The sequence below is a fragment of the Grammomys surdaster genome, unplaced genomic scaffold (genome assembly GCF_004785775.1).
Source record: "Grammomys surdaster isolate TR1022 unplaced genomic scaffold, NIH_TR_1.0 1164, whole genome shotgun sequence".
NCBI lineage: Eukaryota > Metazoa > Chordata > Mammalia > Rodentia > Muridae > Grammomys > Grammomys surdaster.
The window spans coordinates 2,177,214-2,201,723 of NW_021605583.1; the positions used below are offsets into that span (position 1 = coordinate 2,177,214).

The 24,510-nt window shown below is 42.5% G+C and overlaps 2 protein-coding genes across 7 annotated transcripts in view; one reads left to right on the forward strand and one right to left on the reverse strand.

The window, feature by feature from the left end:
- Positions 1 to 1,155: 1,155 nt before the first annotated feature.
- On the reverse strand, positions 1,156 to 22,891 carry LOC114635030 (NXPE family member 1-like). 6 transcript variants are annotated; one of them, XM_028783648.1, is made up of 8 exons: positions 22,777 to 22,891; positions 17,094 to 17,186; positions 16,205 to 16,302; positions 15,696 to 15,804; positions 13,781 to 14,577; positions 9,358 to 9,419; positions 2,714 to 2,926; positions 1,156 to 2,325 (listed from the first exon to the last, which is right to left on the reverse strand). In XM_028783648.1, exons 4-8 carry the CDS (start codon positions 15,792 to 15,794, stop codon positions 1,790 to 1,792), a joined length of 1,707 nt encoding a protein of 568 aa, XP_028639481.1. In that variant the 5' UTR covers positions 15,795 to 15,804; positions 16,205 to 16,302; positions 17,094 to 17,186; positions 22,777 to 22,891; the 3' UTR covers positions 1,156 to 1,789. The 6 variants fall into 6 exon arrangements, with proteins under 6 accessions (XP_028639481.1, XP_028639483.1, XP_028639484.1 ...); XM_028783650.1 differs by having other exon boundaries at positions 16,931 to 17,186; XM_028783651.1 differs by lacking the exon at positions 17,094 to 17,186 and adding an exon at positions 20,207 to 20,299.
- The window catches only part of LOC114635029 (NXPE family member 2), an 83,135-nt gene continuing 71,901 nt past the window's right edge, over positions 13,277 to 24,510 (forward strand). Inside the window, exon 1 of the mRNA XM_028783645.1 lies at positions 13,277 to 13,364. The gene's annotated coding sequence lies outside the window, so the exon portion shown is untranslated. The remainder of the gene's footprint in view (positions 13,365 to 24,510) is intronic.

Consider the following 24,510-nt stretch of genomic DNA (forward strand, 5'->3'; position numbering starts at 1 on the left):
TTTCTTACTGAGGAACAACAATCCAAAGTCTGTCTCCTACTTTTCTTTTTTTTTTTTTTGGTTTTTTCGAGACAGGGTTTCTCTGTGTGTAGCCCTGGCTGTCCTGGAACTCACTCTGTAGACCAGGCTAGCCTCGAACTCTCGAACTCAGAGATCCTCCTGCCTCTGCCTCCCAAGTGCTGGGATTAAAGGCGTGCGCCACCACCGCCGGCTGTCTCCTACTTTTCAATCTAAGAGATGGTCTACAGCTGTCTCTTGTCAGTGGCGGATAGTACTCCGCATGTTAAAGGTCCTAGGTTGTCCAGCACTGTACAGAAAAAAATCCATCTATACTCTTAAACAACTCCCCCAAACTTCCCTGTATGCTCAGCTCAATTTGGGAAAGTCGTATGTTTCTTCTGTCAGTGTACTATCTGAGCTCAGAGTGTGCATCCTCTTGTCTCCCCAGGAAAGCCACATGCCACCAACATCCTGAGAGATGACTGTTGTGTTTCGTTCAGTGAGAAACAGCTCTTGTGGTTTTCTGACTGACTAGTTTTTCAGTGGCTGGAGTTTCCCCCTACTTTTAGTTTGACCATGTTTTCATCATTAGTTTTTGAGGGATTTTTGTTCAAGTTTTCCTATTTTGCTGTTGTTGTTATTTGTTTCAAATGAGATGTCTGCAAATCATGGCCTGGGGGCTGAACATGTCAGTCTCTGTGTGCTTAACTGTGCTTATTTATTTATTTATTTATTTATTTATTTATTTATTTATTTATTTGTTACTGTGGTCCAGGAGTGGCTTCTGCTTTTTAAAAATAGCAGGGGAAAATAAAAGGATAAAAGGAATGACAACATTTTCTGACATGTATACATTAAATAAGATTCAATTTTCAGTGTTTATTATTAGGGTTTTTTTTAAAAACAAAAACATTTTCATTTGCTTACGTGTTTGTCTTGTTTTGTGCCTTGGTGGCAGAATGGGACAGTGGTGACAGAGGTAATATATAGTCCTCCAAACCTAGAATACTTACTTTCTGTTCTTTTGCAGAAAACATTTTTTTTTTTTTTTTGGTTTTTTTCGAGACAGGGTTTCTCTGTGTAGCCCTGGCTGTCCTGGAACTCACGCTGTAGACCAGGCTAGCCTCGAACTCTCGAACTCAGAAATCCGCCTGCCTCTGCCTCCCAAGTGCTGGGATTAAAGGCGTGCGCCACCACCGCCCGGCTCAGAAAACATTTTTTAATAAAAAAAATTTAATAAAAAATAATGACAATGACATGCTGTTCTCTTTGACACTTCCTATCATTCGGTTTAGCCAAGAGTAACAGAAATCATGATTCAAGCTTGTCTAACAAATAAAGGTGTTTTTCAACACAGAGGTAAACAGTATATTCTAAGATTGTCCTTCGCACCTAGTGTTCCTGGCTTTATTCCCTCTCTGTAGTTACTGTTTTTAGATACATTTCCTGTCACGATCATGACTATTATTTTTAATCAAGGACTATTCTCATGTAGCCAAGGCTCTTCTTGACCTGACTATATAACAAAGATTACCTTAACTTCTGATCTTCCTGAGTCTTGGAATTACAAGCGTGTGCCACTATGCCCTGCTTATGTGGTGCTGAAAGTTGAACCCCAGGCTTCATGCATGCTGAGCAAACACCCTCTCAGCTTAGTCGCCTGCATCTCTATTCCAAGACAGGTTCTTTTAAATTTGATTTTTTTAAAAAAAAAATCCTAAATTGAATAAAGCTTCATTGATGAATCACGTGGTATGGCTGGGCAACATTGGCTCCTACTGATGTATTTTTAGCAAATGTAGTTTAAAAACACATCAATCTGATTTCCAATCACTTCATTAGGTGGATGGAGAATATTGCTACCACATGCAATGGTCATGTCCCAGGCATCAATGGTACCCACATGAAGGTCTTTGAAAATCTCCTTTGTGGTTAGATACTGAATATGACCATGGAAGTCTCCGAATTTCTCTGTATCTAGGTTCATCTCCCTAACATTTTCTGTCTTAATGATGACTTTAGTGTCAGGACTTCTGAGGAAGAGCCGCTCAATAGCCTTTTGGATATTGATGGCTCTATGAATGAAAAGTTCCATGGGGAAGGGTCTGAAGTGTTGACCCAAGGTAATGACTATGACAGTATCTTTGTCACCCGGTAAGCGGTCAATTTCCTGAGGAATATAGCCATCATCTATCACAGAGTAGAGCTGGACAGTGATGAAAGGGTGGCTGTGTTTCTTCCATTGAACCAGTGTGTGCCTTTCAGCATCCAAAAGCAGATGTTTCTTATATAATCCAGTTCCATGAAGGTCAAAAGGTTTCAATGCTGTAAAGAAAACAGAAAAGATCTTTAACTGGAAGTTAATGATGGATAAATGTTAAAAGGAAGAACAATATTTATGAAGAGATTAAAATATAACCACAAAGACTCAAAACCAGCCGGGCAGTGGTGGCGCACACCTTTAATCCCAGCACTTGGGAGGCAGAGGCAGGCGGATTTCTGAGTTTGAGGCCAGCCTGGTCTACAGAGTGAGTTCCAGGACAGCCAGGGCTACACAGAGAAACCCTGTCTCAAAAAACCAAAAAGAAAAAAAAAAGACTCAAAACCAGACAGCAAAACAAAAAACAAAGCAGCCTAGGCAAGGAGGGAAACTATATCAAAGCACTGTAGGGCCAGCTTGGGCTTCTGGAAGAGTATAAAGATAACTACTTACTTTTTGCAACATTGGGAAGGTATTCGATCCATTGGCGCAGCGTGGAGTCTCCCAGGAGGTAAATGAGTTTTCCCTTTAAACAGTCATTTATCTGACTTGAGGTTAACTGACGCTGGGTGCACTGGGCTGTTACCCACCTTCTTCGTAAAGTGTAACCGCTAGGTGTGGGAATCTCCATTCCAATCTCACATTTCTTTCTCACGTTTTCACTCTCTGGTAAATGATATTTGTGGAAAATGATTCTACCCAGCTTCCTCTCTTAGTTCTCCCCCCCTTCTCCTGTTACTTTATTTTTGACTACTAGTCATGTTTAGGCTCTCCAACTCTTTTTTTTTTTTTTCAGATAGGGTTCCTGGCTAGCTTTGAATGCAGAGATTTGCCCACTTCAGCTCCTGAATGCTGAGATTAAAGTAGTGTGCCACCTACAGATTCAATGCGATGCCCATCAAAATTTTAACACAATTCTTTACAGATCTTCAAAGAACAACTTCATATGGAAAAACATAAAAACCCAGACTAGCTAAAACAATCTTGTACAATAAAAGAACTTCTGAACGTATCACCATCCCTGACTTATTACAGAGCAATAGTGATAAAAACTACATCGTATTAGTACAGAGACAGACAGGTTGACCAATGGAATTGAATCAAAGACCTAGGAATAAACCCCCACACATACAGACACTTGATTTTTTGACAAAGAAGCCAAAACCATACAATGGAAAAGGGAGAGTATCTTCAACAGATGGTGGTGGTCTAACTAAATGTCTGTATGTAGGAGAATGGAAACAGATACATATTTATCACCCTGCTCAAAAATTAAGTCCAAGTGGATCAAAGACTTCAACTTAAAAGCAGATACACTAAATCTAATATAAGAGAAAATGGAGAATAACCTTGAACTCGTTGGTACAGGAGACAACTTCCTGAACAGAACACCTATAGCTCAGGCACTAAGATCAACAATTGATAAATGGGTGGGACCTCATGAAACTGAAAGGCTCTGTAAGGTACAGGACACTGTCAATAGGATAAAATGGCAGCCGGAAGAATGGGAAAAGATCTTCACTGTTGGATGTAGGCATCTGAAAGAGGGTTAATATCCAAAATATATAAGAACCCAAGTTAGACACAAACAACCCAAATAACCCAATTAAAAATGGGGTACGAAACTAGACAGAATTCTCAACAGAGGAATCTCTAATGGCCAAGAAGCACTTAAAGAACTGTTCAACATCCTTACTCATTAGGGAAATGCAAATCAAAACAACTCTGAGATTTTACCTTACATCCATCAGAATGGGTAAGATCAATAACTCAAGAGACAGCAGATGCTGGCGGGATCTGGAGCAAGGGGAACGCTCCTCCATTGGTGGTGGGTTGCAAACTTGTACAAGTACCCTGGAAATCAATTTGGTGGTTTCTCAGAAAAACTTAGAGTAGTTCTACCTGAAGGCCCAGCTATACCACTCCTGGGAATATACCCAAAAGATGTTCCACTATACCCACAGGGACTCTTGCTCAACTGTGTTCATAGCAGCTTTATTCATAAAATCTGGAAACTCAGAACAACCCAGATGTCTCTCAGCTGAAGAGTGGATAAAGAAAATAGTAGTAGTGGAATACTACTCAGCTTATTAGAGTAGACAAATGGATGGAACTGGAAAATATCATCCCGAGTATGGTGATCCAGACCCAAAAGGACATGCATGGTATGCACTCACTTATAAGTGGATATTAGACATAAAGTACAGGATAGCTATGCTACAATCCACAGACCCAAAGAAGCCCTCCCAAAAGAGGGCTCAAGGGAGGATGCTTGAATCTTTCTCAGAATGGGAAATAAAATAGACATTGGAGGTAGATGGAGGAGGGAACTAGGTGAGAGAGGGGACGAGGAGGAAAACAGGGCAGAGAGGGATCAGGTGTAGAGAGAGCAGGGGAGAGAATGGAAATCAATGGTGGGCAGAGGGTATCTCTTCTCTAGGACATGCCAGAGACCTGGGATGAGGGGAGGTCCCAAGAGAATCTATGGAGGTGACTTTAGCTGAGGGTCCTAGCAGTGGGGTATATGAAGCCTGAAGTGGACACCTCCTGTAGCCAGGCAGGACTCCCAGTGGAGGGATAAAGACAGCAATCCACCCACAAAACCTTTCACCCAAAATATGTTCTGCCTACAAGCCGTGTAGAGACAAAGATAAAGCAGAGGTGGAAGTAATGGTCGACCAATGACTGCCCAAATGGATACCCATCCCATGGGCAAGAATCAATCCTGGACACTATTAATAATACTCTGTTATGCTTGCAGACAGGATCCTAGCATAATGTCCTCTGTGAGGCTCCACACAGCAGCTGATGGGAACAGATGCAGAGGCCGACAGACAAACATTAGATGGAGGTTGGGGATTTTTGTGGAAGAGTTGGAGGAAGTATTGAGGGACTGGAAGAAGACAGGGACTCTATAATAAGAACAACAGAATCAACTAACCTGGGCCCTTGGGGACTCTCAGAGACTGAACCACCAACCAAAGAGCAAGCATGGGCTGGACCTAGGCCTCCTGCACATATGTAGCAGATGTTGGTCTTTATGTGGGTCCCCCAACAACTGATGTAGGGGCTATCCCTGAATCTGTTGCCTGCCTGTGGATTCTGTTCCCCTAACTGGGTACCATGTCTGGTCTCAGTGGGAGAGAATGCACCTAGTCCTGCAGTAACTTGATGTGCCAGGGTGGGGTGATATGAGGGGGGGCTCCTCCTTCTTAGTGGAGGAGGGAGGGGCTGTGTGCGGGGGGAACTGGGAGAGGGGCTGCAACTGGGATATAAAGTGAATAAGTAAATAAGTTAATGGAAAAAACGTAGTGCACCACCACGCTGGGCTCTCTCTCTCTAATAATAATAATAATAATAATACTGTAAACATTATTTATTTTTGCAAACAAATGGTGAAAAAATACTGTGATATAAGAATTATTTTGCTCCCCTATTCAATCTTTTGAGTGACTCTGGGCCTTCTCAACTCCACTCTGTTTGCTTTCTTCCAAATATGCTCATTAGCCCAAAGTGATATAATGTTATCAAAGGTGCTCAATGCTTAACAGTAAATTTAAACACTTTGGGGTGAAATGCCCAGCTCAACAAGGTCTTAGTAGGACTTTGCTAAAAGTGACAAACTGCATCACACATGGACCAACAGTATTCTGAACTGCTCTCTCAGGCCCCACTGTCGTGACACCTCCGTTACTGTCCATCTTCCTAGACATCCTGGTGGCAGGCACCTGGTGTTTTGTCACGATGTGGTTCGTGTCATGTTTTCTTGCCTCGCTCGTCATGCTGCTATCTACTCCTGAGCCAACAACGGTGCTAGGGCTGGCTCCTAGGGCGTCACGCATGGCGACCAAGTGTTCTAGCACCCAGGTACATTTTTATCTCAGCCTATGGTCCCATCATCATCTCTGTACTAATGCCAATTCTTGGGTTAGATTGGAGTGCCACAGGAAGGGTCAGAGAGCATGGTTTACCTGCAGAAATGATTTCCGCCTCAAGAAATAGTTCCCGAGTGAAGAGGCCTGGGCGAACACGTTGTACAGTGTTGGGGCCCGAGGTTCCTTCATCTTGTTGTTCTGCTCTTTCTAACACGGCTTCCTCCCAGGCCTGATGGGGGTTTTTCCTTTCTCACATTTTAGCTGCAGTTCAGCCAGGGGAAGGAGAAGAAATAGTAGAGGAAGGGAAGTTGCTTTCAAACACAGAGCCTACAATTTTCATGTGTCAATTCTATTCATTCTACTAGACAAAGGTTAGCCACAGAAACGAATAGCTGTGAGACAGCTGACTACAAGCTGGGTTAGAACAACAGTTTCTATTACCAAACAAGGAATAGATATTAGGGACTTTCCAGCTCTCGCTTTTTGCCCTTACACAGTCCTTCCTTTAAAGACCTTACAGTTTCTGGCCATGTCCTTGAAACAGGGCCATTATTACATGGTTGAGCTTATGGTTAGCTCTCTGCAGCATTTAAAAACAGTGTGTATGTGTGTGCATGTGCGTGTGCATGTGTGTGTGCGTTCGTGTGTGTGTGTATGTGTGTGCGCGCGCGCGCACGTGCGCACACACCGGGCAAAGTGGCAACACGGTGCTGGTGGCAGAATTATTAACTACACCTAGAATAAACTCTTAGTAGTTGAGCTGCCAAATGGGATTTGCTTTTATGTCACTAATTATACAGCTATTTTGTTGTGAAACAGAGGGCTTAGCAGCATTGCATCTTGAACAGCTGAATACCGCTAGTGTAGGCACATCAGGCCTGCCATTACTAAATATTCCCTACTTTGATAACGCGCCAAGAAGATAACCTGCACTTTTATCTGGATGATAACCCACTGCCGACAGGGCAGCCCTTCCAGCTTACTATAAAGCACATCGTGTGGAAACCTGGATGACAGAACACCGTTTTCTTACATCAGCCCATTGTCTATCTCACGATTAGCTCATATCTTGAGCAATACATGGCTAGTAAGAAGTGATTCTATTATATTTTTTAATTACTTTAGAGACTGCGGAAGGTGTAATAATGGTTACAATGTATTGTCCCTGAAACTTTCCAGGCCCCAGTTCCTCAAACTTGTGACTATGTGTTTTCTATGGCAAAAGGAATTTTCGAGCTGTAATTGGGTGTATGAGCTTGTGATGAGGTAGATATTCTATATTATATGGGTGGGAGGCCAACCCCATCTCAACAGTGGGAGATGGAGGCAGATGGACAAGAGCATGAATATTTGACGTGGTCATGGTTTCGGGAGTTGGCTACAAGGGTTGTGGGAGCCTCTAGAAGCTGTAGGAGGCACAGGGACATGCTTCCCTTGAGCCAGAAAGACATACAGCCAGCTGGGCTTTGAGTGTGGTCAGTGAGGCTGATGGTAAGCATGTGAAATAGCAAACTAAAACAATACATTCCCCCTCATCTTACGACACTTCATTATCGTGGCAAGAAACTAATGCAGAGAAACGAATATCTTTTCAATGTGAAGTCATTCTATCTGGAAGCAGTGCCCTTTTTTCTATTTACATACACCATGCCCCCTGGCAACATCTCCAAGGATCTTCTAGGTCACACTTAGTTATTTAGTTGTGGATGAAAATTACTCTTTAAAGCACTTTCTTTCTCATTTGGATTGTGGCTTTAAACCTCTACCAAATCCCCAAACCCAAACCCAAACCAAACCAAAAACAAACAAACAAACCATTGAACTCTTCAACGTGATGTTTAAGAATGACAGTGATTTTAGACTTTTGCTATGCTTTTAGCCTCCTCCTTGGCTACCTTCTACGATACGTCTGTCTTACTGGACTATTAAAAATGGTTCACGACATGACAATTTTGCTCATTACTAGAGTTTATCTAACCAAAAGTTATTGATGAAAAACTGCAGGGTAGCACCCTGCATCTCAGTGACTCTGGTGAAGAGTACTTTGGAAGCGGCTGTGTCCCGTGATCCTTCTTCATCTCACGTCACACCTACAGAGGCGACTGGAATTTATTCAAATTTAACTGATCTCACGCATGATTCTTGGTTTTGTCTGGCTACTCTCCCATGCCCTTCATGAGATTTCTGGGTTCCTCCCCCCTCCCCTGCCTCATTATCTCTGACTGCAGATAACTTTCTAGGGTTAGTCAAACACTAACTGGAATGGAAGTTCTGTGTGTGTCATCCTCACACTCAGCTGATTGAATGGTTTTACATCACTAGCTTTCCAAGCCTTTATTTTTCTCCATTTTGCACAATGCTTCATTATCTGACAGGCTCTCAATAAGTATTTATTGAATAAATGAATGCATATTGGCAATAAGTCCTTATGTGTTGCCAAGTGTATCAGTGTGATTGATAAGCTAAAGCAGGCTTCGTGGGAGTAGCTTTTGGAAATAAGGCACTATAAATATTCTTTGTGGTGTAATGTTGCTTTGTGTTTGCCATTGAACACTTAATAAGATGGAAGCACCATATAAATTTAATAAGTGCTACAACTAAGTTAGAGGTTATGCTAAGGGACATTCCAAAACTACATCTACAAGGCCGAAGCCACTGGTATCTATCAATAACATCTGCACAGTAGCTAGGGTACTAAGATATAAATTCCTAGGTGAATTGATATTTTTACCTTTGAATCAAGATGGGGTCTGTTCTCAAGAATATGAAACATTTTTAATTGATTTCTCTCTTTAACATACAGTCTAATTGTTATCAGTGGTATTTATTGGGAATTATAGTCTAGAAAATTGCAATTAATACTGAAAAAACACCGGGCAGTGGTGGCGCACGCCTTTAATCCCAGCACTTGGGAGGCAGAGGCAGGCGGATTTCTGAGTTCAAGAGTTCAAGGCTAGTCTGGTCTACAGAGTGAGTTCCAGGACAGCCAGGGCTACACAGAGAAACCCTGTCTCGAAAAAAAAAAATTACTGAAAAAAACCTTCCAAGAATCAAGAAATACCTACTGCTGGGTTGAGCACACCTTTAGTCCCAGCACTCAGGAGAAAGAAGCAGGTGGATCTCTGTGAGTTTGAGACTAGTCTGGTGTACACAATTAGTCAGAAAAGAAGAAGAGAAGAAAGAAGAAAAAGAAGCAGCCAGTGCAGGGTAAAAGGGACTTACTGTTGCATTGGGAGACAGCAATATTTTTAGGGTGCTTCATCATTTCAACTCCTATGTTGGACCTTCAAAAAGACAAAAGGACAGATTAGCCTGTCATGTGTCATAGAACATAGGCAGCCCCCAATCACCTGCTTGTAAGGGAAGCAAGGGCTCATTTTAAATTTCTGCTAATATGAGTAGAAATTATTATTTCAAAGGTAACTGAGGCATTATAATTGAAGTAAGATTTTGGAGTATTTCCTACCCTACTGAGAGTCTCTGGAGTCCAGGGTATTTGCCACATACAGTCATGATACTCGGTTGTGCTTGCATACAGGAGTCTGGCATGACTGTCCTCTGAGAGGCCCCACCCACCAACAGACTCAGACAGAGGCATATACCCACAGCCAAACAGTAGATGGAGCTTGGGGATTCTTTATGGAAGAATAGGAGGAAGGATTCCAGCTCCTAAGGGGATAGGAACTCCACAGGAAGATCAACAAAATCAACTAACCTGGACCCTTGGGGCTCTCAGAGACTGAACGGCCAACCAAAGAACACACATGGGCTGGACCTAGGCCTCCCCACACATATGAAGCAGATGTGCAGCCTGACCTTTATGTGGGTCCTGAACAACTGGAGTGGGGGCTATCCCAAAAGCTGTTGCCTGTGTGAATGATAGTTCTTCTAGCTGGGCTGCCTTGTCTGGCCTCTGTGGGAGAGGAAGCCCCTAGCCTTGTAGAGACTTGAAGTGTCAGGGTGTGTGTGGGGGCATACCCAAGAGGGTCCTCACTTGCCCAGAGGAGGAGGGGAGGGGATAGGGGAAGGATTGAGGGAGGGAGTGACCAGGAGGGGGCAATGAGCGGGATGTAAAAAGAATAAGTAAAACATAAAAATTTTAAATAATCATAAAATCATAAAAGCAAAAACCCGCTTCCACATCATCTACTCAAAGTCATATAATCTTATCCTTAAATTACGATGATCCTCCTTGTCTCAGTTTAAGGACATTTAAATTCTTCAACAGAAGGACACAGTATCCTCTCTCACTGGAGATGCTCATCTGCTAGTATTTAAAGTCAACCACTCTCCCATCCTTTACTCCAGGAACCTAGACTTCTATGGTAGCACTTGGACTGCTCACCACAGGGCCTCACTTCCCCTTTCAGTCCTGCCTCCTGCTATTTGCTCGCTCTTTCTTTCTTTCTTTCTTTCTTTCTTTCTTTCTTTCTTTCTTTCTTTCTTTCTTTCTTCCTTCCTTCCTTCCTTCCTTCCTTCCTTCTTTCTTTCTTTCTTTCTTTTTTTTTTTTTTTTTTGCTTTCGAGACAGGGTTTCTCTGTGTAGCCCTGGCTGTCCTGGAACTCACTCTGTAGACCAGGCTGGCCTCAAACTCAGAAACCCACCTGCCTCTGCCTCCCAAGTGCTGAGATTAAAGGCATGTGCCACCACCGCCCGGCATCTCCTGCTATTTCACCTTTAATTTTTCTTTATAACCCAGACATATTTTACACAGAGCAAAGTTATCTGAAGAAAGGTAGGCCGTTTGCTGGATCACTCTCTTGCCTCAATACCTAGCTCAACGATTGGTAGAAACCAGAGTTCAGTTTGCTGTGTGAACCAATGCGTGCTGTGGACATATGGGTAGTTAGTGGGTGGGGAAAGGGTTGGTGAGTTTCATAATCAGAAATAAAAGAGAAGCAACAGAAACCTAACTGTGCTTTTACTCCCTCAGAAGGGGCATGGGGGGGACATCACACCAGGAACTAAAACTTGGATGCTAGGCAAGATTCTTCAGTGTGCAATTTTTCCATACATGGTGTTGACTCTTACCAATCCTTTGTGTCTGAAAGCTTAAGGAGAAAAGATTCTAAACTCGACTTTGAAAACTGATAAGAAAGGAGTCGCCGAGGAACTAGCTATCATTTTATTTTGCTGTGAAGTAAAGAAAAATGAAATGTGATGTGTGTGTGTGTGTGTGTGTTTGAGAGTGTGTGCGTGTGATCGTGTGTGTGTGTGCATGTGTATGTATGTGAGCCAGTGTGTGTGTATGTGAGTGTGTGTGTGTGTGAGAGTGTGTATGAGTGTGTGTATGTGAATGTGTGAGTGTGTGTGATTATGTGTGAGTGTGTGTATTTGAGTGTGAATGTGTATGTATGTGAGTCAGTGTCTGTGAGTGTGTGAATGTGAGTGTGTGTGTGTGTGTACTGTGTGGGGAGGATATAGATTTTTGGCTGAATGAAAACATCAAGAAGGCAGTTGAAGTTCATTACCATCAGCTGAAAATTGCAGAGGATCCAGAAGTGACTCCGCAGGAGACTGACTCAACTGTCAGCTCCCCTGCCTCCCCCTACGGTCGACCCCTAGACTTCCACGCCCTCCAGAAGGGTTCCTGGTATGCCTGGCTTTGCCCTCATTTCTCTCGCTAGAGAGCTTGGCCTCTTGATCACCACAACAAAAATTGGCTTTTTCCTAAACCAAGGCCACCCTTGATATGGCCGCTAACATTGGGGAGCGTTCCTTTATGACAATATTACACCCCAAACTGACAAATGGTTGGTAACTTGAACATTTACAAGAGACTAGGATGGCTGTGAGTTAGCCCAATGACGGGATTATTGTAGGTCCACTTCCCAGGGGCCCACCCAATGCAGCCGAAAAGGAGTGCGTGGTGCTGGGAGTGGGTGCAGCCTACATGGCCTAAGACAGGGCTCTCACCCTCCTTTCACCCACATCAGAGTCCCTTGACGTTGCCCATCGTCGACAGCCTAAAGCCTTCGACCATCGATGTGACTTGTCTCACATCAGTGTTTTGGGGTTGTGAACTTGTCTAAGACCCCCCATAATTAGACATCCAAATTCAAAACTCACATAGTTGGGATTGAACATAAGAAGCCTTCTCTAACTAAACAGAAAAGGGGGAGATGCCAGAAGCCAGGACCCTCGCCCTTACCCTTACCCCCTACCTTTCCCCACCTGCACAATGTCCTCTGAAGCTTGGCAGCTGCAAGATCCTGCTTAGCAACTGCAGATAGACTCAAAGCAGAGTACCATGTCTTCTTAAGAATAGCAGGGAGACCATAACTCAAGCAGTGTACCATATCTTCTGAAGAACTGCAGGTAGATCATAATTCAAGGCAGTGTACCATATAGACCATGACATGTTTCAAGGCACAGGCCAAGAAGATTTTGTACTTTTCCACCACCTGGACCCTCTTACCCCCTCCCCTTGTAAAACACGCTATAAAAAAAAGCATTTCATGTTCAAAAAAAAAAAAAAGAAATTAAAAAAAAAAAAGAAAAAAAAAGAAAAAAAATGGTATTTAGTATTCTTCTTTACTGACCATTTACAGTTTTGGTTTCTAGGTTTTCATTTACTCATAGATTAAATAAAATCAGGTGTGTGATTATTTTTTTAAAAAAAAAAAAAAAAGAAAAAAAGAAAACAAAACGGATTCCAACTGACAGGTGTCTCGGGCATGGCTGCAGCCATGATTGACAGGAGAAGGCATTGACAACTAGGTTTGGGAAGCCTAGTGCCGCTGAGGGCTTCCAGTAATTGCTAGGCCACAACTTGAGGAGGAGGGAGGACTCTTCTACCTAAAGAAGGGCCCATGAGCCAAATCTGCTCAGGAGATGGCTGATGACTGGTAGGAGCTGACCTCTTAGCAGGATTGCTCAGGCTGCAGTAGAGAGAGAAGCGCTGAGCCCTGTGGCTCGAGCACTAGACGTCTGGCCTAGAATAGGCTCTGACTATGCTTGCTGACTAAATAAATAAAACCTGCTCTGGTAGGTAAATGAGGGGGAGAGGAGGGGGAAAGAGAAGGTAGAGAAGGAGAGGATAAGAGGGGGAGGGGAGAGGGAGTGGCAGAGGAAGAGAAAGAGGAAGAGGGAGGAGTTGGGAGAGGGGGGCTAAGAAAGAACAAGAATAGAGTATGACAAACAAGTCCCACCAGCTAGCTGACACAGTAATAATGGTGAAATGAGGAATGAAGCCTACTCTGAACACGACAGTAGCATGAAGCTTAGTGGTAAGTGGATAAACAAAAGATTGTTAAGGGGTAAACTGTACCAGCTAGATGTTACTATCAAATCCTTTTAAGGGAGAGGGTAAGAGGTCTATGAACCACAGCGGGATAGTTTCCTTTGGAAGGCATTTTGTAAGACCTACATCTATAGTAAAATAACATAACCTGACTGGTCGACATTGGTTGTCAGGAGGAGCAGAGGCAGGTACTTTATTTGGTTTGTCTTTATTGGGCAGCCCCTTCTATTGAGTATGTCAGTAGGAAAGCAAAGTGTGGCATGGATAGGGGGCCCAGTAAAGACAACACAGGTCTTGCCAGAATCTTGAGTGGAGGAAGCACCTGAGGGTCTTATTCAGTATTGAGATGGGCAGTGAAACTCTGCCTGGGGAGACCTCTCACTGTACTGAAAATATACTCACTTCTGAAAAAGGTCTTTTTCTTTGGCAGTGAGATAAGAAACACCTTGCTGCCTGGTACACACGTGGGTCAGGGCCTCACAGGGCATGTGCTGAGGTTTCATGCAATAGAAGACTTGCTCACCACCACGGTACAGGTATTTGCATGGCTCATTGTTTGAGTTTAGGGTCAGGCCACATTCAGCTGTGACCTGGGATGTGCCATTAATAAAAGTACCTTTGAAGGCAATTCTGCCATAGCCTTGGTTCCTGGCTCTCCAGAGAGCTGACACTCCTTCACTGGGGTGCATGAGCAGGATAGACAGGGAGACAGGGCCCTCCCAGAACAGAGTGAAGCTGACGAGGTAGGTGCCATTGTTGAAGTCTGTCACCTTTCCAGAAGCACCTGCCTTCAGGGCTGGGGAGGACATCCTGGCTCTCAGGAAGTCCCCACCATACTCCTTCCTGTGACCAAAATAGTCCTTGGCCACCAGCAAGACGTCCAGCTGGTCTCCCACGCAGTATGTATCTCGAGGGTTGAGGATGGTGGCTGTGCTGTGTGTAGCGCTTGTTGTGTTGTTGAGGTGGACGAAGGGTCTGGGAGGGATCTGTCGATCCAGCTTCTCCAGAATCTCCCTGACTTTCAGCTCTGTCTCTGTTGGTGACTTGTCTTGTTTGTGGCCTGTGGTTTTTGGGGTCTCCTCTCTTATCTTAATCTCTGTTGATAACTTTGACTGGTTCATTGGAATTTCAGAAGAGGAGGATTTCATGCATGTGTTCCAGGGATGGAAAGATATGGATGTGTTTAGAGTGGTCCAAAGCTGGAATGACAAGAAATATAGTGCCCTTTAAAGAGGAACCTGCTCCCAGCCAGTTTTACTTACGAGTTAGAGTTTTACAAAAATATATTTATTTTAAAATAAGAACTTGGAGACTAAGAAGTTGATGAAATGAGTTTGCTCTCCTCTATCTATATACCTTGTAGCCTGTAACTACTTTTAGCTAGTTTCACACTGGCAGAATATTTCTGATGGCTAGTCCAATTATACAACTCAGAAAAATGAGGAAAAACGAACGATTGGTCTTATGACACTTTTTATTCTAAAATTTGATTAGTATAATATAGAAAAGGTGAAGGCTTTTCCCACCCATGAACATGGCTTTTTAATTCTTTCCAAACTGTTTAATTCTTTCCAAACATGTTTGCACATATTTTTATATAGACATGTTTATATAAACATGTAATAATGAAATTTATATATGTATAGGAATGGATGAATGTATTTGTTATGTGTTTCTAAGGGTTAATTTAAGATTACAGAGATGGATTCAGAAAGAAAAAAATATTGCAATATAATATATATTTTAATGGATTAGAGGCAAAAATCCCCTCGTATTCTAACTTATCTGATTATAATAGGGCCTCGAACTCACAATCCTCCTGTTTCAGTCCCCTGAGTGATGGGATTACACACACCTGATTTTTAAATACAGAAATGCCACAAGAAAAAACACAACAAAACATGGCTGAATTCCTATATAAACTTCCAGTGATAGCCTTTTCTAATTGTTGCTTAATATCCAGAAACTGTAAGGTACACTGGTTACTAAGAAGAACAGTTACATGGAAAAGATAGTAGTAGGCCGAATCTAGATAGCCAAGGATATATGCATCCAGATTTGGTGACAAACGCTCATTTAGTAATATGGCAGTTGGTGGCCTTAACAAGGGGCATTTGGGGTGCCTGTGAGAGGTAGAAATTTGATTATAAGGCTCTGAGGATGAGACAGGGGAAATAGAGACGGGGGTTCCCGCCCCCACCACTGTTTGATAAGGGAGAAGGAAAGTTGGTTAGAATGGGGAGATTGAGTGAAGGGCTCTGAGAAGACAGCTCACACAGGCACAGTTTCTGGTCAACGTGCGGAAACGTGTTCCTACCTTTGCAGAATTTTGAGAAATTGCAAATATTATCCAGGCAATTACTAAAAACAACAAGAACGTTAGCAGCATTTTCTGACACACTATATTTGAGAACATGGTCCGTGTCCTAGGAAAGAACACAAGAGAAGGCACTAGGTGAGAACGGAGGGAGAGCCTGGGCACACAGTGTTTCATGGAAACTGGTAATTTGCCTCGAGGCTAGATCATCTTCTGTGAGCCACCTTCTTTTTCCTTGTCTTAGTGAACAACCCCTTTGTCTTGTCTATCTTTTCTTACTCAGGCTTTGGTCTGAAGGCTCTGTTCCTCATCCTCAACCCCGAAATGGCAGTCAGATGCCTCCCTCCCCCCCATCCCTGCCATGTTCTCTTCCTGGTTCGTTTCCTATAAAAGCATCTCACTTTCACTCACCACAATCCCAATGAGAAGCAGAAAAATTAATTAGCCAGCAGATTTCTTTTTTTGGGTAGGGGAAGACAGAAGATACTGATGATACTAAAATAAGATACCTTTAAACAAAGTTGGTCCCGCAGTGACTCTTGTGTTGCCAAACACTAAGTATGAATCTTGAAGTGGAGATTCTCGTGGGGGCGGAGTCTAAATTACTCTGCATAAAAGACAAACTTAACAAGGTTAAATGAAGAAAGGGGAAGAGGAGTGGCTGAGGGAGATGTTGGGTGGGGAGGAGGAAGACAGACACAGAGAGAAGTGAGCTGCTAGCTCCTCCAAGTCAAGACAGTCATGGAGAACGGAAATAATACTCACCAGGTGCAGTGTGCAGAGATACACTGTTTTGTTTTTTTTTGTTTGATTATTTGTTTGTTTTTCGGTTTTTGGGTTTTTTTGTTTTTTTGTTTTTAAATCGAAACTACAGTGAATTTTAGGCTGTCCAAAAAGTTTCTGCATGGGTGAATTAACTTAATAGGTTCTAAAAGGAGTCTCTTTGCATCTTATTGGTTACAGAGAAAAATGAAGTAAAGCTCATGCAGAAACCCAAACATAATTGACTGGGAAGAAATGAATATATTCTAAAGAGACACTTTAGCCATCAGACTATTAAAACAACAGACCTTGAGAATTTGGAATTTCCCCAAGAATCTCATGCTGTAAGAAGAAAAGCCCGGGATGGCGCGAGCAGAGGACTGTTCTTTCTAAGAAAGGTTTACAATCTTTCTAAGAAAGAGGTTTACAGCCTTACAGGGACAGCGGTGGCTTCACAGTGGGCCCTGCCACACCTTGTTGGGACTGCTTAGGCATGCATTTCCACGATGCTACTGAGACTGGTCTCCTTTCAGAACCCGAAGGTAGACTTCAGTGAAGTTGCTGGATGTCGTTGTCCCTCTTCTCAATATGTTCGCGTCAAATACACCTCCTTGGATGCCTAGTGCTACTACTTACTCATTTGGCTTCTTAAATTGATTTCTCAAGGATGGGTGGCTGAACTTGGCTTCTTGGCATATAGACTTCAACCCCCAACTTCAGTATCAGAATCTAGAGGAGAAAGTCACCTTAGAGCTAGTTAACTGTTTTAAACGAGGTACCATGGCCAGTTGCAGCTAATCCTATGTCACTGTCTCATGATGGAGCTGTGACTTTCCAATGATGGATACATGGTGCTCAGGGAACTTCTCGAAGGACTGAATTCTGTGCCTGATTTCTTCCTGACTGAAACTAACTGCCCATTGTGAGCATTTACATCATAGAAACAAGCAAAAGCTGCAAACAGAGTTGCTTCTGGGAGACCTGAGCTGAGTTTACACTGCTCATAGTCAATCCCTAAAGTCAGCCTGTTCAATTCTCTTTTGTCACCAACTGCGGATTCTTCCCTCTGTCTTTGTGAACCATGTCCCCTACCAGAAACGTGGATTTTCTTCTTGACTCTTGGCTCCTAAAGTCTGGTCATCCTCTGTCACTAGCTACCCACATACAGACTGGAGATCTTGTACCTACCATCACTAGTGACATAAACTTATGTCTGGGCATGTGACATTCCAGTTACACTACACTTCCTGGCCTCTATGGTGTTTGGACACAGCCATAATATTCATTCTCTGCAGTGAATATAATTCAGGTTACATGACTTTTCTCTTCCAGTCTCTTTCCTTTTTTCTTTTCTCTTCTCTCTCTCTTTTTTTAAACTGTGGCATACTGGCTTCATCAGCAGCCTTGTTTTGATCATACAATAAGATGAAAGTATCCCGGAACATGAAGGTCCTAAGACTTATTTGTCCTGAAACAGGTCCATCTCTGGCTATCTAATGCAACCTAAAGACTTTTTCCTCCTAGACGACATTTTCAAACTTATAAAATAAAATACAGAGCGTGATAACTAAACTCAATTACACTGAAACAGAATAATCAACATTGTAAATAACCTAACTTCTTATTTAGTCATATGTAAGTTTTCCATCAATCAGCACACTAAATAACAAACAGGGAGGTATTACATTTATTAAAAAAAATTTAAAGTATTTACAATTATGGGTGGCATTACAAGTCTCTTTTATTTTATTTCATTTATTTTTTAATCTGTATGTGCATGGATGGTTTGCCTGCGCGGATGTCAGCGTTTTACATGTGTACAGTGCCTGAGGAGACCAGAAAAAGGTATTAGGGCCTCAGAAACCTGGGTTACTGACAGTTTTAAAACCCTTGTGAGTACTGGAATCAAACCTGCATCCTCTGGAAGAGTTGTCAGTGCTCTTAACTGCTGAGCTATTTCTTCAGCCCCTCAAGTCTCCTTAATAACCTCACTGTGGCATGAAGCCACCACAATTTTAAGTCACATATGGAGCCACAGTTATTGAAAAAAATCTGTTTTGGTTGTGTAACAGAGATCTAGGAGTCTTGTATAACTGGGCCCCTAACTGCCAGGAACAAGGGAGTTTTCATAGCAAATGTTGGGTTTGTAAAACTTAGGCTTTCTGAAAAGTTTATTAGGAAAGATTCTGGCCTTTGAAAACAGGAAAAACCTGGGGAATTAGTCTCTATGCCACAGGAAGAGACCCTGGTGACAGAGTTAATCATTTCCCGCCAGAAATTGACCAGGATTGCTATTATGGTTAGACACTTGGCCCCCATAGTACCCAGGGATAAGAAGTAGCCAGACAGTCAAAATATTGACTAACACAACTCACTGTGACTGGGGGAAGCCCAAGTTAGTATTGTAGGACTTGACCTTGGCCGTTCCCTGTTCTCTGTATTCTGATGCCTGCTATCCTGCCTAATGGGTCAATTAATCTGGATTCCAGCAGTGTTTCTGAGCCCCTGAGACTACTTGGTGGGCGTGTACCAGTGGTTTGACTAAATGTGCCCTTTGGATGCTTTCCAAACTAAGTAGATGAAGACCTGAGTTGATCAGGAATAATAAAAAGAAAATTTCTGCAATGGTTGGTGTGACCCAAGGAGTGGCACTATTTGGGGGTGTGGTCCTGTTTGAGTAGGTGTGTCACTGTGGTTATGGGCTATAAGACCCTGATCCTAGCTGCCTGGAAGTCAGTCTTCTCCTAGCAGCCTTCAGATGAAGATGTAGAACTCTCAGCTCCTCCTGCGCCATGCCTGCCTGGATAATGCCATGCTCCCATCTTGATGATAATGGACTGAATCTCTGTAAGCCAGATCCAAATATATGTTGTTCTTTATAAGACTTGCCTTGATCATGGTGTCTGTTCACAGCAGTAAACCCCTAACTAATGCAGTTGGGGAAAAAACCCTCAAAAAGAAAGAGACAAAGACATAAATCAGATAATTGATACCAGTCTGTTCTCTTAGTCTCCCTTGCTAACTAGTTTGTTAGCAATACTGTCTGGGCCTGTGATTCTCATTCTGATTGGATTAAGAAATGGGGCCCCGCATCTTAAACTGAAACAGGATGAGTCCATGATTTGACTAATTCACTAAGACCAGTGAAGAATGGAAAGGGGCCCCAGACCTTGGCACAACTGACTCAGTGATGGAAGTGCCACTCAGGCCACAGAACTCAGTACTTAGACCGCACCACCTGCCAGAACGAAAACAAAAACCCAACCCATCAAAGCTCTTAGTTATGGGAAACTCTCTTAATGATTAATCTTGTTTTACAGCTTCTATAGTTCTGCGTTTGGCTGCTTGTTCTCGTTGACTGAAGTATGTCAACCCAGAACATGGTTTTTGTGCTTAAAATCTCACCCAGAGAAAGGCTTAGTGCAACACTGGGTTCTGAAACACCCAGTGTAGCTGTTGATCTGCTAATAAAGACATTCTATTGGCTTAAGCCAGTGTCTGAGCAGTCTTCTTTGGCAGATACCCCACAATAGGGTTGTTCCTGACATTCACAACTGGAGACATTGCTGGAGTTCACTTAGGAGGGGAGTGAAAGGAGAGCTTCTCTCTATCAGCCCATTTCAGGGGGAGGTCCATCACTCCACAAACTCTTGAGGGGGGAACATAAGTTGATAGGAAGTCGATAGGAACAAGAGAGAGAAACAGAGTCTCATTGGATTGTCTTGCTTCAGCTGTTGCTCGTTAGTTACCTGTTTCCTTGTGCCACACCAGGCTGTTTGTCCCTAAGGGAAGTCAGCGTCTTTGTCATTTACGTTCCTTTTCCTGTCATTACTACTGCTGATCTGAAAGAGGTATTTTTAACTTATCACTTACAAATTGCCTTGGTTTAAATTTTTTTGTAACATTTTAGTAAGGTGTAATTTACATATCCTAAGCATACGTGCATTTAAACACACAGTTCTAAGGATATTGAGAAATGCTTTCCTCTGTGTAGCAACTGCACTCAATATTGAACATGTTTTCATTACCCCTAATGAATGATAGAAAGTCTTTATTATTACGCATAAACTTACACCGTTTCCCAGGCAACTAAGGCCCTCCCTTCTGCCTACTGTGTGTCTGGTCCCAGAAAAACATGGATCTCAGTTTTCTAGCTTTAAACATAGATTTGACTTTTCTTGGGTTTCATATAAATGGAATTATATGTATATTTACAATAATGTACATTATATATTCATTTGTGTGTTTTTTTGAGATTTATTTATTTTTATTTTATGTATGTGGGTCCCTGCATGTAGGTCTGTTTACCATGTGTTTGCTGTGCCCAGAGAGCCCATAGGGGAAGGGCATTGGATCCTCTGGAATTGGAGTTACAGATAGCCATTGTGTGTGTTCTGGAAGACCTGCCAGTGCTCTTAACTGCTAATCCATCTCTCCGATCCCTTTTTGTCTGTATTTTGATACAAACAGTCTCAAAACAGTCCTGGTTAGCATGGAACTTGCTATGTAGACCAGGCTGGCTTCAGATCCACAGAGAGCCATCTGCCTCTTCTCCCGAGTGCTGGTACTAATAATGTATGGCTCGAGATGGCTGCAAAGACGATAGCTCCTTTCTGCTCGGAGTTGGCTCCCAACAGGTGCTGGGAATTGAACCCTAGGACTTTGGAAGAGTAACAAGTACCCTTAATCAGAGAGCCACTTCTCAGCCCACCCCATACATAAATAATTTAAATTAATTCTTTGAGAATTTCATAGCTCATATAATTTATTTTTATCATAGTCACTCCCACAACTTCTAACTCCTTCCGGCCCGCCTCCCCAGTCCAGTTCCCTCCTCCCTGGACTAGGCCCCCTCCCCAGTATACTGCCCCCTCCCCAGTGTAGCCCCCCTTCCTCAGTCCAGCTCCCCCATTCCAGTGCCCCCTCCCTATTCCTCTTTCAACTTCATTTCCTGTTTTTAATTTTAATTTTTCTTTTTTTAAAAATGACCTGCTGAGTCAAACTGGTAAAGATAACACACTCTTTGGTGTGGAACCCATGGATCAGATTACTTTCCAAAAAAAAAAAAACAGTTTTTAATTAGTGGTATGAGCTGGTGAGACTTTCTTGTTGCCTGTTGATGTTGGCTGGCTACATAATTACGTATGTATGTATGTATGTATGTATGTATGTATATATATATATATATATCTTTTAAAAAATAAATTCTTGTGGCTAATATATAGAAATTCTAGTGATTTGCTTTTTAGAGGATTTTACAGCAGCATGCATTCAGATCAGAGACAATTGTAACTGGTGCCTAGCATACAGTATTTCCTCTCTTTCAGTGAATTCTATTTGAGGAAGTTCTTATCTAAAAAACCCAAAAGTTTCTTGTTTTTAACATTGCTTGAAACTGAGCTACCTTGAAAGGCTTTTTTTCTGATTTATCAGGGTAGTTGCATAATTTTTTAAAATGCATTTTCAATTGTGACAGATCACACTAATATATGTTCTAAGTCAAAGCATATGACCATTGCTGGCTCAAACTCAGCCAGGTTATAGCATAAATCTCAATTTCAGTATGACCCTATTTTTGGTGAGAGTACAAATTAATGCAGTTAATTTATGGCACTGTCTTGCTTGCCTGCTGTTTACCTAAACTTTAGTTTTACACTGTGTGTAGATCGTAAAAAAATCTATCACTCGTGTTCACACACAAAAAAATCCACAATGAAATTTTATTTCAGTAGACTATGTAATTCTGCATATGAATAACATGGACTTTACTATGTATTATAAAAAATAGTTAAGAAAATCTCCTGAAAGACAAACCTAGCATTCAGAAGCAACACCCTAGGATCATGTCAAGGGGAAGCACTCTGAAAAGCAGCGCTAGAATGAATGTCGTCTATACAGATCTTCACGTATATTAGACACACTCACAAAGCACACATCCAAAGACACATTTTAGAAAGACGACTTTGCTTTTCTGACTGAAGAAAACAACCTTCTAAAGAATGACACCGGTCCAACCAAACTTGATAATCACCCAGTCCTCAAAGCAGGAGGACTCGTTCCCTTTAGAGAGCTTTCCAGAATAAGTCTAGGGCACACTGATCTTTGTCACCGTTCAAGGTTCCACAGCGTATTCGTATATCCCCATCAGGATAATACCACATATGAAAAGCCACACCAAGCAGTGTGATCAGCTACAAAGAAACACTGCTGATATTTGTTGTAAGGACTTCCCCAGGCAGATGTGACAAAGGTCTGTTTCCCCCCAGACTGGAGACCAATCCCAAGCCTAAGTGAACTGAGCCCACTTGGGGTTACTTACAGGAAGAAACACTCCTGATTCAAAGGTAGCCACGTCAATGAAGCCCGAGGCAGTGAGGACCATGAGTCTTGACTCACAGAAGCTGAGGCTGGCCCGGGAGCTCTCTGGCTCAACCTGCCTGCAGTTCCACTGGACTGACAACTGTTATATAACTGTTTTTATAACCTTTGGGAGGAGTCTTGCAATCTTGGGTTGGAACAGTAAATATAGGTCTATCAAATTCACCTTCTTCCTTTTTGTCTTTTTTCCAACTTGGTGCTCTACCGGCTGAGAGACATGTGTGATACATCTTCCTTCCTCGCCCTATTTCAGCTTTCAAAATTAATGTAGTTAACCAGAGCTTGGTACTTGGCAATGTGGAAAAAGTTTATTGAACAACAGGGAGTAGAAAACAAGGGTGGGTGAGGGAAAGAAGAAGAGGAGGGGGAGAGGGGAGGGAGAGAGAAGAGGAGGGAGGGAGAGAGCAGGCACAGAGCAAGACAAGAGCACAGAACAAGAAGACTAGAGCACGGAAGCAGACATGCAGAGGGAGAGGCAGGAAGGAGACGAGTTACTACTTTGTTTTCTCGGCATTCAGTTTTCCTTTCCTATTGAGGTTTTTTTCTCTCAGGTTATTGCAACACCCAAAATGGGGGAGAGGGCAAGAGACCAACTCTGATTGGTGGCAGATTCCAACAACTAGTAGCTGTGTCCGTGCTACTAGTTAGCAAGGGACCTACTATCTATACCAAAAGGGACCCATGAATGTCTTAGATCTAGCATGACAGTAGAAAAAGTTACCAAAAAGGGGGGTGGGTACCAAAATAAAATAAAAGCTCACACCCGTAATAGCCCATGGACTTTACTTTTGTTTGCTCTGAGCTCTTTTAATGCTTCCATCTACAGACAAAAAGAAGCCACCTGCTAGCTAGTATTACGAAGCAGCAAGCTGCCATCTCAGCAGTGAAGTCTATATGGTTCTCCTGACAGCCTGGTGAGGGCCTAACTTGGTCTCAGTCTCCACAGGGATACAGTCGTAGTCTGGGTTGAAGGAGAATTTCAACAAAAAGGATAGAGCTAGTGTCAGCCCTGTAAGTCCTTCAAAAGACTTCTGGGAGAAATCCAGAAAGTAGGAAAGGGAGGGGGTTGGTCTTTAGGGAATGGGTCAGAAGGAAAAATGCCAAGGCTAGTGCAGCCTTGAGTATCACAGGGACCCAGGAAGCAAGGTAATGTAGACAGAGACACAAGACTCTGGGCTCACTTCAAGAGTGAATAACTTTTCTTTTTCCTGTTGCTGTTTATATATTGCTTTGCTAGCTCTTAGAGAGATCATTGCAAGCAGAGCTAAGGGAACCTTTTACCCAACTTTCCGAGTTCTTTCTTCTGCACTTTGTTGACTATGTGGCTTTGTTTTGTCCCAAGGGCATTTGTCCTAGATTTTATCTAGTTCTAACAGTCTTTTGTAGTCACCGAGCAGTCATAGAACCACATCTGAGTCAGAGTTTGTGCTTGAGTGAGGGACTGCAGACCACCTCCAAAAAAGTAGACACAAAAAAGGACAGTAAAATAACAAAAAAGATATCTGAGGAAACTGTAAGAAATCAGACCATTAACTATTATCTAAAAAACCATATAATATGTGAAATTGCATATATAAATATACATATGTAGTTTAAGTATTCTCACTTGGACTAATAATGCTCCCTCCAAGAACTGAAGACCACCTAATAAAAACCGCAATACCAGACACGAGAA

What these genes read in the sequence shown, in the direction of transcription:
- LOC114635030 (XM_028783649.1), bottom strand. Translation starts at nt 15,794, where the DNA reads ATGTTCTCAAATATAGTGTGTCAGAAAATGCTGCTAACGTTCTTGTTG. An exon ending in TGCTGTCTCCCAATGCAACA is followed by an intron (nt 2,927 to 9,357) that starts GTAAGTCCCTTT and finishes ATCATTTACCAG; the next exon opens with AGAGTGAAAACGTGAGAAAG. An exon ending in CCTTCCCAATGTTGCAAAAA is followed by an intron (nt 2,326 to 2,713) that starts GTAAGTAGTTAT and finishes TTTTCTTTACAG; the next exon opens with CATTGAAACCTTTTGACCTT.